The sequence below is a fragment of the Eubalaena glacialis genome, chromosome 11 (assembly GCF_028564815.1).
Source record: "Eubalaena glacialis isolate mEubGla1 chromosome 11, mEubGla1.1.hap2.+ XY, whole genome shotgun sequence".
Lineage (NCBI taxonomy): Eukaryota > Metazoa > Chordata > Mammalia > Artiodactyla > Balaenidae > Eubalaena > Eubalaena glacialis.
In genome coordinates, this window is record NC_083726.1 from 107,006,997 (window position 1) to 107,022,146 (window position 15,150).

The 15,150-nt window shown below is 43.2% G+C and overlaps 1 protein-coding gene across 8 annotated transcripts in view; it reads left to right on the forward strand.

Annotated features, from left to right (window-relative positions):
• DUSP16 (dual specificity phosphatase 16) overlaps positions 1 to 15,150 on the forward strand; it is an 85,793-nt gene that overhangs the window by 47,760 nt on the left and 22,883 nt on the right. For all 8 annotated transcript variants that reach the window (XM_061205334.1, XM_061205338.1, XM_061205332.1 and 5 more), the window contains one exon: positions 8,915 to 9,078. In XM_061205334.1, coding sequence (XP_061061317.1) covers positions 8,915 to 9,078 — 164 coding nt within the window. The remainder of the gene's footprint in view (positions 1 to 8,914; positions 9,079 to 15,150) is intronic.

Genomic DNA, 15,150 nt, shown 5'->3' on the forward strand with positions numbered 1-15,150 from the left:
AGTTGGTCCAGTTCGTTTCCTGAGAGCTGTGCCCCTGGTTCCCTGAGCCCTGGATGTCGTACCAGACTCTGTAGTCCTGAGCCGCCGAGGGAACCCGCCTCTCATGGAAAGTTTCCTGGACATAAGCACCCTGAGGACTCACTGGGGCTTTTGGATGATGAAAGCAGCATTTACCAAGTCTCCCTTTTTAATCTATCGTAGCAGAGAAATGTCTTCCTTGCCCTGTGCCGCTTCGCTCACCCTGAGGGTCCTCTGGGGCCTTGTGGTCAAGGAGTAGGAAGCAGGTTCTGGGCTCACACCCAGGCCCACAGAGCTTTCAGCTCTGAATGGAATCAGGAAATCCTTTTGAACACCCAAAATACACAAGACTTATGTCCATCAACAGCTATTCATTGTATCAAGGGAGGATTCAATAAACATTTAATTATGTGCCAAGCCCTGTGCTAAATGCAGAGGTGATTGCAAAGGAGTGTGAGACACAATTCTTATGCAGACAGTTCACAGGGTATTCTAGCCGGAGAGGTAAGAGGTCACCACACACACACACACACACACACACACACACACACACACGGAAAGAGAATTCACAATTACCAGGTCAATGGTAAATTCTTACTGCCATGTGATGGCTGTGTGTGTGTGTGTGTGTGTGTGTGTGTATTTTTTGGCTGCGTGGCTTGTGGGATCTTACTTCCCTGACCAGAGATCGAACCTGCGCTCCCTGAAGTGGAAGCACGGAGCCCTGACCACTGAACTGCCAGGGAATTCCCATGGCTGTACCTTTTATAGAAGTTCTAAGTTGGCAAGATCATATTTAAATACACTTATCAGGGAAGAATTTTTTTTTTTTTTAATACAGCAGAATTTTAAAAAATGCAACAGAATAGAATTGAAACTAGAGGGACTTCCCTGGTTGTTGCCAGAGGCTGGAGATGAGAAAGCCCAGGTGCGGTGGGAAAACAGTAGGAAGATGAATGAGCCTGGGACACGGTGGTGGGTAGAATAGCGACAGTGAGGGTGGACAGTAGAGTGGGATCAGATGATGAAGGGCTTGAGTGTCCGATCAGGAATTTTGGATTGTATTCTGTGGGTATTTGGGAGCAGAGGATACATCAACACTTTATCTTAGGAGCTTAATCTGGCAGCAGAGTGGAAACAAGTTGGGAAAAGGACGGAGGGATCAGAGAGAGCTGTTCCTGAATTTATCTAACAGTGCAGCGTGGAGCTCGTGGGCTGGGGGGGGGTGGGCAGGGACAGACAGACGGACATCGCAAAGGCAAGTCCGAGTGTTGGCATACCAGGTGGCTGCTGCTGAGGTGACTGGGAGAACGGGGCAGACGCGAACAGGGATACAGAACCCAGGAGAGCGAGATATTGGCTTGGAATGTATTTTAAAAGTATTGATAAGTCTTTCAAGTGAAAATGACCAAAATAGGATTGAAAATGTTAGGTTGGAGTTTGGGACCTCAGGCTCCCAAATGCAACCTCGGAAATCTTTGATTTTCAGGTAAACGTGAGCAAAGGTGATCTCCTTAGTAACTTCCTCCTTCCGTGCTGGTGGAAGCAGAGGCCTTCTAGGTCCTTCCTCCGCAGGAAGCCCCAGGCTGCTGTTCGCTTGGCTGTGGCTCACGTCTTAAAGTCACTGGAGGACCAGTCGGGTGGCCTCTGTGAACCTCTCTCCTGCTTATAGCGCTTGTTGCCTTTGGCATGTATTGAGAGTCCTGCCTGGCTGTGCGTGTGTGTGCGGGTGTGTGTGTGCGTGTGTGCGTGTGTGCGGGTGTGTGTGCGTGTGTGCATGTGTGCACCTGCGTGTGCGTGTGTGTTGAAGAAGAGCCTCTGGGTATAGTTATGTATTGCCAATTTGAAAGATCAGTAAAAGAGTAAAAAATATCACTCGACATCTTCTGAGAACTCTTTACTAAACAACACTTCTCGATTTTGCCAGTCGAATTGATCTAGATAACATTATCTTGATAAATGTAAGATTTAGACATTATGAGTCACGAGAACTCTTATAAGTTGCATTATTTTAGTATTTAGTGCTTTTTTTTTAACGCTAGTATTTTGAAAATTTTTAATTCGTTTATTGTGTGTTTGATAACTGTTAATCCAAAAATTAGCTAGAGGGCTTCCCTGGTGGCACAGTGGTTAAGAATCCGCCTGCCAATGCAGGGGACACGGGTTCGAACCCTGGTCCGGGAAGATCCCACATGCCGCGGAGCAGCTGAGCCCGTGCGCCACAACGAAGAATAGCTGCTGTTCGCCGCAACTAGAGAAAGACCCGCGCGCAGCAATGAAGACCCAATGCAGCCGAAATAAATAAATAAATAAATAAATTAATTATAAGAAAGAGAGAGATGGGATTGTTTTGTTTAAAAAAAAAAATTAGCTAGAATGTCCCATTCCCCAGCTGTGCCAGGTGATAGGTTGTTTTCATACAGAGTGAGCTTTTTTGGGGGTGTTATTTATGGGGCAAGTTTTATGAGATGGAGGCTACTTCTCAGGCTTCCTGGAGGATCTCCACAGAAATGCATGTCTGTCCACCATCCTCTCAAGTGGATGGAGGAGGTGGAATAAGAGTTTAAAATGAACGCTCCACGTCATTTGGGGTTTTTCTCTTCTGTGCTGCTCCGCGGAGAGTTGACTGGATAGGACATAATCGCTGCTGATGCTGCTGAGGAAAGTGTGCCGTGCTCTCTACCCTCCTGGAAGTGATCGGTCAAGCCTGTGTGGTTGGGCTTACCCAGACCAACCTGTGTACACTGGAAAAGTACGGTTACATATTTTTGTTTGCTTTCTTTGGAGGTACAAAATTATGTTGCCTTTCCTTTGCATTTTATGTCAGTGGTTTCAACTTTCCATGTATACAGTCCACTGACCCTGGGAGAACTGTTACCATGCCTGTGTGTTTTTAAATGGTTAGAGGATAAAGTTGCCTGAATCAGTCACTTCAGACTAAAGTGCAAAATAGTTATTCATGAGAGCAATTAAAATACTTCCAAAATACACATTTCAACATTTCATTGTTTAATATTAGGGTTGTCTCCTTTGTGTAATAGCAAAGCCCAAATTTTGTTTTCAGTACAGAGAGAACGGTTCTCTACAGGTGCAGGAATACTCCACTTAAATCCTTCACATACATTCTAGAATAAGTAAATGAATGGGTCGTATTTATGTCACAAAAAGGGGGTCTTTGTTTTACAAAAGGGTTAAACTGCATGAGAACTATATTTAAAAGCTGAAACTGTATAAACTGTGAAAATGATTTAATGTACAGAAATTAAATTTGCATATGACTTTAGAAAAATATCTTTCATAAAGTAGAGCTTTGTGTAAATAGATTTCTGTACATAGCCATGGAACTCATCCCCAGTATGGGAAGGGGCTGCCTTTAATCCCCCTTCCCAGCTTAGGCAGCTCTGTCAGCTGATAAAGCTCTTATGACTTGCTCCCCATTTGAACTGAAGCATAAGTGAGCAGCCCTCTGTTTCTCCCTGTAAGGAACTGTCTTCAAAGTCATGGAATTGACATTTATCTCTGGTTTGACTAAAGGGATACGGATACATGTTGAGAATTTGCGTCTTAAAATTAACATTGCTAATCTGTAGTAAAGTGCTACTTTTGTAAATATTCTTTTATTTTAAGAAACAACTCTGTGATTTATAACTGCAAGGGTCAGAGGGAAGAGAAGACCGACCAGTTAGAATTGTTTAGTGGCATCGTTTTATGTATTTTATTTTACATGGCAGACTTTTTTTTTCCTCTGAAAATGGAATGGTGGTTGACATTGGCTTTTATAGAAAATTATATTTATGGTTTCAATTGTGAAGGAGGTACTCTTAAGGGAAGAAGTGTTTCTTGACTGAATGAGAAGAAAGTGATATACAAATTATGAATGCCTTTAAGCTGTACCAAGTGTTTTCTCCGTCCAAAGTAATGTGTATGTTTTTATTTATAAACATGCATTCTACAGGTAAATTTGTGGAAGACTAACAGAAATATGGATTTTTAACATTGCAGTTTGTCTGCCTGTTCATCCAAGTCTGTAGAGGCCAGTGGTGTCCATATGTCTATCCGCTGGTCTCCCCACCCCCGTTTCTCTACAGGCCAGGGTGTCTGCATATGTGTCTTCCTTCCTCTTAAAACAAACACTCCTAGCACAAGGGGCCAAAGCCGGTACAGCGTTCTGAGATTCAGGGAAGCCCGCGTGCGTTGTTCGACTTTCTATTTTCTCCATTCCTAGATGATAAGCAGCATAAAATCTAGGGACAGGAGAAACTTGGCAAGATTGGACGGTGAGTCAGATACTTGAACAACTTTAAAAAATATTTTTAAACTTTTTCAAGAAGCGTGTCAGTTTCTCAGTGCTGCTTTCACAGTAAACAAGTGGAGATCATGAACTGATGTTGTGTCTTCTTGTCATAATAGACTCTAACTTAGGGTCTGGGGACAGCAGAGTTGGGACAAGGGCAGAGATGACTCTTGATTCTGTGTCTGTCAGCCGTTTGTAACAGAAAGTTTATGTAGATGAATTGTACTTTTCTTCTTGTAAGAGGAAGAGGGACATTTCAGACATATTTCAAAACTGAGTTGCTGATGAGGCTACAGATAGTTTCTCGAGGGTTTGGGTAAGTCAGGCAGTGTCTCATCTGTTGTTAATTAATGAAATGAAACTGGGGTCACTGGAGTCTAACGATGAATGAAAGGTCAGCGAATGGAAAAAACTGTCAATAAAGGAGGATGTCAGCAGAGTGGAACATTGTCAGAGATAAAGATCAGGGAAAATGTACTCTTTGGCTGAGGTAGTGTTTTGTGGAAGTTACCAGGAGTCCTGGTTTGGGACATTTCAAGCCAGACTGAGCACTAAATGAATGCTCTGATTTCGCAAAATCTGTTAAATATTTTAAGGCTGTTTGGATTTGTGCTGCTAGAGATTAGTTGAAAAAATTTGTAAGAAAAAAAAAGGTTTCTGTTTGTTTTATAATGTGTTATTGCTGTTTTGTTTGGCTTTGGGGTTTTGTTTTGAGGCTGAATAGTGGCTGCTTTCTTTCGTTTTTTTTTTTTCTTCTGTTTCCTTAGAATTTTCTAGAGCCACACTCACATTTTACTTGTTAGGACCACCAAAGTTAGAAGTGATTTAGGATAAAATGAATGATAGAGCTGCACTTCAAACAGCCCAGGCTGGCCGGCCTTCAGTTTACGATTGTTGGAGAATCTGTCCCCTCTGAACGTAGTTCAGTGGAAGACGGGCTGCAAGTCACCGAGACGCAGCAACAGTCTTACCAGCGATTCACAAACTGTGATCGTAAGCCGGCCATGACCGTGTTTTTTGTATCCCCCGCTAGTTCTTCCTCAGCTTTGTTACTGGTCTCATGTGACGCACGCTTACAGAGTTCTTGTTTCTCTGGTCAGGTCAGATCTCCTTCCCTTTTCTCTCCCTCATCGAAGTTTTTGAACCATGTGGCTTGGGGAGAAGCAAGCCTCTTCCGTCAGTTTGGGAGAGGCCCGTGGCCATTTTCAGCCTGGTGAGATGAGGCTAAAATGAGGTCAGGACCCCAGAGATGTCAGCAGGCTGTCCCCACATCCTAGAGAGCGTTGCAGTTAATTCCGTGGTATTTAGAGACACAGTTTAGCAGAGCGAGTGAGAGTACAATCTCGAGCCGGGCTCACGTCCAGCTCTGTTGGTTATCACCCTGTGTCTTTCTGAACCTCTCTTTCCTTATCTGTAAAATGGGAGTAATCGAAGCACCTACCTCATGGGGCAGTTGTAACGATTGAACAGATCCTTGTAAAGTGCTTAGAGCAATGCTTGTCACATAGTAAATGTTCAGTAACTCTGGGAGTCCTTATATTATCTATAAATATGATGACTTATCAGTTTCAAATGGAATTCAAGTGGAGTTTCCTTGGATTGTCTGGTTTCTCTGCTATCTGAGAACATTTACTGGACTCTCGTTTTGTTGGATTTAAAAGAGAGATCATCCCATGAACTGTTTTGGAGCCAGAATAGGAAAAATTATGAAAACAGTTCTTTAGAGAAACACCAGAACAAGGAAAGTTAATGGAAGTTAAAATTTAAATTAAATTCTAATCAAAATAGTGGCCGTCAGTTATCGTGTTGGGTAGGTGTAAGATAGGCAAATAATGTATAGACTCTTTTAACATTTATTATTACAAGAACTGCTTTGAGGGAAAAACTCACCTTAAATAACTGCATTATGCAATTAAGAGACTGAAAAGGACAAAACATTAATGAAATAAAATTATAAATCCTAAGCAGTGACAGGCATATACGTATGCCAATATTAACTGACCCCTTTTTTGAGATTGCCGTGGCTTATACTTTAGGTGTAGGGATTCTAATTTACTTCATTTCAGTAGATGCAACAGCCCTAGCACAGCATTTCCTTGAGTGTGAGTTCCACCAGCTAAGATTTTAAGAGATTTTAGGGGGGAAAATGGGATGGGAAATTCCATGGTCAAATAAGTTTGGGACCCTTAAATTAAATGAAAGTAAACTAGTTTCCTTAGAGATTTTTTTTCAGAGCTTTTAATATGCTTTTAATATGTGTGCTGTGAGTCTCCCAGGGAGACGTGATATGCAGTGTTTCTCTTACTTTTTGGACCAATATCCCGTCTGTCAGCTTCCTGCAGGATGCCAGCGCCCTGGAGCAGACTCTGGGAAATGCAGCCTTAGAAGCATTACTGTTTTCGCTCTGTCTCAGGTGTATCCTACCGAGGTGTAGCTGCAGATCAGGGGTGGAGGAGGAGGGCCCACAGATGAATCTGGGAGCTCGATGTCGGATCACTGTACCATGGCGGGCTCACTCCGTGAAGGCACAAAGCACTCACGCGTATTAGCTAATTCAGTCCTCTGACAGCTCTGTGAGGGGGCTGTGATCGTTATTCCCGTTTTACGGACAGGAAGCTGATAGCCAGAGGGCATAAGTCACTTGTCCACACCTGACAGCTAGAACGTGGGGAAGCCAGGACGCAGACTCAGGTACAGGGGCCTGTGCTCGTCCTCCCCCTGCTGTACGGCCGCGGGGCTCACGTGTGTGTGGTTTGTAGGCCCTGTGTGTGTGCACGGGGCGGGCTGGTGGTGGTGAGAGAACAGCACGAAAGTGTGAGGTGACAGTGAGTTTTGTGTGGCTGGAGAGCGCGTTTGGAAAGGGCAAGAAATGAAACCTTAACGCTGAACAGGTACAGGTCCCCAGGGCCTCGTCGGTCCCACAAAGGAAGGTGGGGTTTCTGTAATGGAACCCCCTGCTCTTTCTATCAGGTTACCTTAAGAACTTTAATAAGCAAACTGCTTAAGAGTAAAAACAGTGCAGACACTTGGGTTGGAGGCTAGGGATGCACACCTACACTTTGCAGGTGGCGTGGTCATTGTCACCGACTTGCTGCGGTCCCAGCTTGCTGCGCCGTGCGCCCCATGCTGAGCACGGACAGTGGACGCAGGAGTCCAGAGGATCATAGTACAGGGGATAAAAAAGGGTGACACCTCCCCCGTCAACTCCCTGCACTTCTGCAGTTTTTGAGGGCATATTTTATATGTTTCTGGAAGCGCAGGAAAGGCTAATGGAATGTAGCTCAAGGAGATGGAGATAAATATTTAATGAGGTTTTAGGGTCCTTTTTAAGATTTTATTTTATTTTTTATTGGAGTATAGTTGCTTTACAATGTTGTGTTAGTTTCTTGCCGTATAGCAAAGTGAATCAGTCATATGTATACATATGTCCACTCTTTTTTAGATTTCCTTCCCATTTAGGTCACCACAGAGCACTGAGTAGGGTTCCCTGTGCTATACAGTAGGTTCTCATTAGTTATCTATTTTATACATAGTAGTGTGTATATGTCAGTCCCAACTAGGGTCCTTTTTAAGGCTTGATTAAAGAGGTAAAAATGAGGCTGCTCTGTCTTCTTAACAAGTTAATTGTTTTTTAATTTAGTAGTGTTAAAAATATACACATTCCCTATAATCCAAATGTCTTTGGTTCCGAGTTTAGATGTAGTGACTAGTGAGGGTCTGGAGAGTGAGGGATTTATCTGAAAATGTATCAGAATGTATTCAGTTCTTGTGTTTGGATTTGGATAGCAAGGAGTATTTAGATTGGAACGCCCAGTGAAGACCTTGTTCATCTTTTCTTTTCTGAAAGGAGGTGAGAGTGTCTCCTTAGCCAATAGATTTCTCTTCATTAACAGGTAGTGAGATTGTGACCTGATGAAGATCATAGAGTAGGTCATTATAAGGACGGGACTAGAAAACACTGAATTCCTCTGAGTCCAGAAATCTTGCCACAAGGCGTCCATGTAAGCTGAGCAATTAGGGTCTGTCGGCCCTTGTTGACAGTGCTCAGCCAATGAACAGGAGACCCCGGAATCGGGGGTAATTATGCGACCCTCGATATAGAGAATATTTGTAAGAGTAAGGGGAGTATGTGGTATCTTTGAAATATAAAACTTATACACTAGGAAGATTTAAAGTTCATTCTAAAAGGAACTTTTAACTCTGTCAATTTTATTTTGAAGAAGTCCCATCTGGCCTCAGTTCATGTGTTTTTGTATCCCCATTTTGCATCTGTCTTGGCTTGGTTATCTGCTACTTTCAGTCCTCTTTAAGTCACACGAAATAGGACAGGGAGCAGGGAGAAGACGTAGGATGCGCGAAGGTGAAGGGAGTGAGCGCAAGGGGGGCGTCACTGTAAGTGCCTTCAGGGCCTGGGGTCCCTTTTGTGGGCTTGCAGAGCCAGGGCTGGTGCTGGATTGTACCCCAGACCGAGGAGCTGTGGACGGGGATCCACTTCCATCTGTGGGATCTGATTGTTCTTTTCAGACAGCTGTATCTGAGTAGTTAGCAGAAGGCTGGTTTTCATCTTTGTGCACGGCATAACTGTACCCTGTCTGTCCTTAGGTGGGTTTGCCGAGTTCTCCCGCTGTTTCCCTGGCCTCTGTGAAGGAAAGTCCACCCTAGTCCCCACCTGCATTTCTCAGCCTTGCTTACCCGTTGCCAACATTGGGCCAACCCGAATTCTGCCCAATCTCTATCTTGGCTGCCAGCGAGATGTCCTCAACAAGGTGGGTGCTTTGAAAATATCCTTCATTGCAGGGTTTCTTGACAGCAGCTGGAGAAGCACTGGGTTGCCGGTGGGCTGTCCTTTCAGACACACGCACCCCGTGTTCTCAGTGCAGCTCCCCTGTGAGCAGCCCAGCAGCCGTACCATCCTCCCCAGTGCCGTCTGCTGTGACGTTCTGATCGCCGTAGGAAGGCTAAGCTGTTGTCAAGTGTGCTGTTCTTATAGGTCCAAGAGACCTGCGGTTGGGCACACCCAGGAAGACTAATGCCGCCTAGATTATTTCACATATAGAAATGTATGTATTTACTGCAGCAACTAGAAAGGGACTCAGGTTGGCTTGGATTGAGGAAGATCTCATGATGACTCCTGGCTAGAGGAGCAGGGAGGGGGGTATAAAAGGATGGTGAGGGCCAGCGCTAAGAAGATGCGCTGCAGGCGCCCCGCCTGAGGCCCCTTGGAGCAGTTTGGTTGAGAAAGAAGAGGGAGGACCGTAAACCCTGGATGAGAAGGATGTGAGCCATTCTGAACAAGGTGTACCCAACAGAGGAGCCGTACTGATTGATTGAGGCCATTATATATAGCGGTACACACATAACAGCAGTAGAACTAAGATCCGTCTGTCTCCACAGCTTACATGCTCTTAACCAGTGGTGCTAGAAAGCAGTGCTCTAACTGCCTGGAAAGTGATTTGTCTCTAAAACCTCTTGTTTACATCACCTCTAATTGAAAAAGCAATCAAAGATCTTAATTCAACTGCTGGTGATTTACAGGTGCTGCTTTTTGGGCATTTCTGCTTGAGTAGCTGAAAGAATTGGGCTGGCCGTAAAATAAGCTTCCAGGTGGGCTTGCTTTATTTTAGCACGTGGAAAGAAAAAACACCCTCTCGTTGGGCAGCAAGGAGGCATTCTTTTTGCTCTTTTTTTCTTTTTTGTTCTCAAAACTCCTGCCTCTTCAAAATTTTGCCTGGACATTTTTGCTAACATGTCTGCTCTTTCTGTGAGGTATTTGAAATTTGATAGCTTACGCTTGCACTGAGCCTTTCTGGTGGGGTCACGATGTCTTTGAGCACTTGATTTTTTTTTTTTTTTTTTTTTTAATTTATTTATTTATTTATTTTTGGCTGTGTTGGGTCTTCGTTTCTGTGCGAGGGCTTTCTCTAGTTGCGGCAAGTGGGGGCCACTCTTCCTCGCGGTGCGCGGGCCTCTCACTATCGCGGCCTCTCTTGCTGCGGAGCACAGGCTCCAGATGCGCAGGCGCAGTAGCTGTGGCTCACGGGCCTAGTTGCTCCGCGGCACGTGGGATCTTCCCAGACCAGGGCTCGAACCTGTGTCTCCTGCATTGGCAGGCAGATTCTCAACCACTGCGCCACCAGGGAAGTCCCTGAGCACTTGATTTTTATTAGTTCTCTTTGAGAGATAAGCAATCTATGTCACAGAAAGCAAAATTAATTTCCTAAAGTCACATGCATCCCTGGGGCAAACCTGGAGATGCTTTATTTAATCCTTAGATCAGCAAATAAAACAAAATGAAATAAAATTCCTAGTTAAGGATCCTGTTCAGAATTACCCCCAGTAAAACTTAACCAGTCAGCTGGCAGGTGATTTTTTTTTTTTTAACATCTTTATTGGAGTATAATTGCTTTACAATGGTGTGTTAGTTTCTGCTTTATAACAAAGTGAATCAGTTATACATATACATATGTTCTCATATCTCTTCCCGCTTGCTTCTCCCTCCCTCCCGCCCTCCCTATCCCACCCCTCTAGGTGGTCACAAAGCACAGAGCTGATCTCCCTGTGCTATGTGGCTGCTTCCCACTAGCTGTCTATTTTAAGATTGGTAGTGTATATATGTCCATGCCACTCTCTCTCTTTGTCACATCTTACCCTTCCCCCTCCCCATATCCTCAAGTCCATTCTCTAGTAGGTCTGTGTCTTTTTTTTTTTTTATTTTTTTTTTAGGTCTGTGTCTTTATTCCCATCTTGCCCCTAGGTTCTTCATGACCTTTTTTTTTTTTTTTCCTTAGATTCCATATATATGTGTTAGCATACAGTATTTGTTTTTCTCTTTCTGACTTCACTCTGTATGACAGACTCTAACTCCATCCACCTCACTACAAATAACTCCATTTCGTTTCTTTTTATGGCTGAGTAATATTCCATTGTATATATGTGCCACATCTTCTTTATCCATTCATCTGTTGATGGACACTTAGGTTGCTTCCGTGTCCTGGCTATTGTAAATAGAGTTGCAATGAACATTTTGGTACATGACTCTTTTTGAATTATGGTTTTCTCAGGGTATATGCCCAGTAGTGGGATTGCTGGGTCGTATGGTATGGCAGGTGATTTTACAAGTAGTTGTGTTACAGGTCCTTGTTGTTACTTCTGACATTCAGTGCAGTGGTACCTTGATTTTGCTGCATACCTTTTCCAGGTTTAACAGATGTGTCGGTTAACAGCTGAGGCCTGCAGGGTGAGAGCAGTTAAACCGGAACCTGAAGCTGAGGTGCGCCGGGGGCTGGTCGTTTTCTGTTTTTAACTGGCTTCTACATGTCTGTATGCTAAACAGGATAGGCACATAGATGCCTTGAAAGGAAATGGTTGTAGGGGGAGAATGGGTTTATGCAAGCTCACGGGGAAACAGCTTGAGCAAGGAGTCATTCGGGAAGACTGTGAGAAAGCTGCTGTAGAAGCTACCGACGTGCAGACTAGGGAGTGGTGAGAAGAGTGCTTTCAAAGTGGTGAGCAGAAATTTCTATGTATGTAACCTCTGGATTCACTGTTGAGAAGAGTCCTAGTGCTGGGGGGGATCTTACAGATCACTTGGCCAGCCTCCTTCATTCAATAATGAGGAAATCATAATTCCAGAAATGTTAAGTAAATTCCACAGCGTCACCCCGCTGATGGGTTTTAGAACTGGATGTGCCTCTCCTTCGAAAACAGCATAAACTCCTCTTCCTGCTCCACTCTCTGGTTTAAACTTGCCAGGAGAAATAATGTGCTCTCTTCTTCTGGAAGATCTCCAGAGATGAAGATTTTATCATCTCCCCTAATAGTACCTTCCTTTTTAGTCAAACTTAGACGTTTCTAAGAACAGCCACCACAAGACCACTAATTTTATTAGTCATCTTCCTATTTATTTATTTATTTATTTTTAATAAAGTGCCACTGAAACATGTTAAAAGCATGTCACGGAAATTTTCTGAGGAGGATAAGAGTGCTTATCATTTAAAATGCGAGGCTCTTTATGTTACTGCATCTAACCCTCATAATAGGATTTGGAGGTAGGCTGGCTCTGAGTTATGTCACTTACTTACCCAAGATTTTGTGGCTAGAAAGTCATTGACCTCAAAGCTAGTGAGTGATAGAGACATCCTCAAACCCAAACTACTCTGGCTCTAAGTTCTGTGTTTGTAGAACACCAGAAATCCTCATCCTCTGGAAATTGAAATCTCTGTAACAGACTGTTATGAAGGACTGACAAATCTTAACAATCTATTGAATCACAGCTGAGATTTGTTTCCTCCTGCTTTTTCTACAGCATATTCTACACCAGCACCATCCCACAGAAGTATAATGCAAGCCACGTATATAATCTAGAATGTTCTGACAGCCTTATTTAAAAAGTTAAAAAAAAAACCCAAGTGAAATTAATGTTAATAACATTCATCACCATATGTCTAGAATATTATCATTTCAACGTGCAATCAATATAAAAAATTATTGGCACTTTACAGTTTTTGGTACTAGGTCTTTGAAATCTGGTGTGTATCTTATGGTCTCTGCACCTCTCACTGTGGACGTGCCACGTGTACCTGTGCTTCCACAGACCAGATGGTGCAGGTCAATGCTCTCAGCATGTGATTGTTTTTACTTAGGTCTCAAAGACATAGCTCTTCTGTAAAAGACTGTAAGAAGGCACTGGTAGCAAAAAGAACACTCTTCCTTTCCCCTCACATCTGTCCTCTGTTTCCCACAATCTGTCCTCCTCTGGTCTTTGTACTGGAGTTGTACGGCTGTTACACTAAAGCAGTTTGCTGGTGCCCAGTTCACATCTGACTGAGTAGGACTTGAACCAGAATCTCTAGTTATAATGGGAAAGACAAAAGTTCCTGATGTTTTTTTCTCCTTTACCAGTTAAAATTTCGAATGGACTTTTGTTTCCCACTTACACACGGGATGTATGATGGGATTCCCTACCGCGAGTAGTTCCTGAGCCAGGACCTCTTCGGCTTCTTCACTAAAGCTGCTGTGCCCCCTCTTTCCCCATTTTAAACAGGGTGCAGTCAGCTTTTTGGGGGTAGCTTCTTATTTCAGTCTTTTTAACATGCACAGTTGGCTTTCCTGGGCTGCCTTGCTGTTCTGCCCGTCACCAGGACTACTGCCACTTTCTCTGGTGTTTTCATGTGAGAGTTAGGCTGTAGCCTGGACACCGTATAGCCAAATACTGCTTTCAGGTTTCTCTGTGATCTAGGAAGACAAAGGCTCATGTCGTCAAAATGATCAGTAAAAGTATTTATTCAGGGTCCACTGTGTGTAGAACGCCATACAGAGTGCAGGTTGGTTAGACAAGACCTGTTCCTGAGACGGTAATTCGCAAACAAGGTGACTCAGGGCAGGAGCGAGAGCCGGCTCTGGACGGGGAGGATTCGCTTCCCAGGTCTTCGCCTCACCAGCCAGAGCAGTTGAGCCACATGACCGAATCTGCTTCTTCACCTGCAAACTGAAATGATTCCTGCCTCCTAGTGTTCTTGTGAGGCTCCAGTGACGTGGCCTTATGCCAGGCACCAAGAGCAGTTCCTGGTTTATAGGGACACTGTTATTGTCACCACCGGGTAGGGTATACAAGGGTCTAGGGTGAGTGGTAGGTACACTGGGTGTGGCTGGCTGAGGAAGGCTGGCTGGAGGAAGTAGGTCAATTCTGAAGGCAAAAGAGTGGCAAATGCAAACTCACTCATTAAATTGACTTCAGAAAGAAAAATTACAACTCCTTTAGCTAGATTTTCAGTGCCTGTGTGATTTAATGGGACCTCTGTCCTCAGCCTAAATGAACATGGGCAACTTGACCAAACAGAGCAGTTGTATTAAGGCTGTATATTAAGCTGTATTCCATATATTACTCCACAGTCTGTACCAACAGAGCATAGAGCCCATATTTAGAAATTAGTCCAACTACAGGGCAAAGTTTATTTCATGGTTTAGGAGAAGGAAACTTAAAGGGAAAAAAAAAGTGAATGCAAATCATAGCAGTAAAATTAAGATTTATTTTTTGACTCACAAAAATTATTTTTGAACACTTTCTTAATTGTGTTTTGAAACTAGAATCTATTTTTTAATTTCTTAGGGGGTAATCTTTTCTACTTTACAGCTGAACCCTTTTTTATACCCAGCCTGCTACATTCACTGTAATTTCCCTACTTGAGGCCAATTAGGAGAAAGGACAGTTTGAATTAGTGAAAGATATACATTACAGGCTGGGGGGTGGGCAGCAACTTTACTGAGATATAATTTATATACCATATGATTTATAAGATATTTTTAATTGAGATATAATTGACGTATAACATTTTATTAGTTTCAAGTATATTAGTTTCGAGTAACATTATATCCAAGATTCAATATTTGTATATATTGCTAAATGATCACAATAAATCTGGTTAACATCTACCACCATAGATAGCTACTCCTTTTTTTTCTTATGATGAGAACTTTTAAGATTTCTCTCTTAGCCACTTTCAAATATACAATACACTATTATTATCTATAATCGGCATGCTGTACATTACATCTCCATGACTTACTTGTTTTATGACTGGAAGTTTGTACCTTTTGACCACCTTTACCCCTCCCCTCCACCACCTCTGGCAGCCACCAATCTGTTCTCTGTATCTATGAATTCAGTTTCTGTTTGTTTTTTAGATTCCACATGTAAGTGAGATCATACAGTATTTGTCCTTCTCTGTCTGACTTAGTTCGCTTAGCATAATGCCTTCAAGGTTCATCCATGCTGCCACAAATGGCAAGATTTCCTTCTTTTCTAAGGCTGAATAATATTCCATTGTATACTTAATACC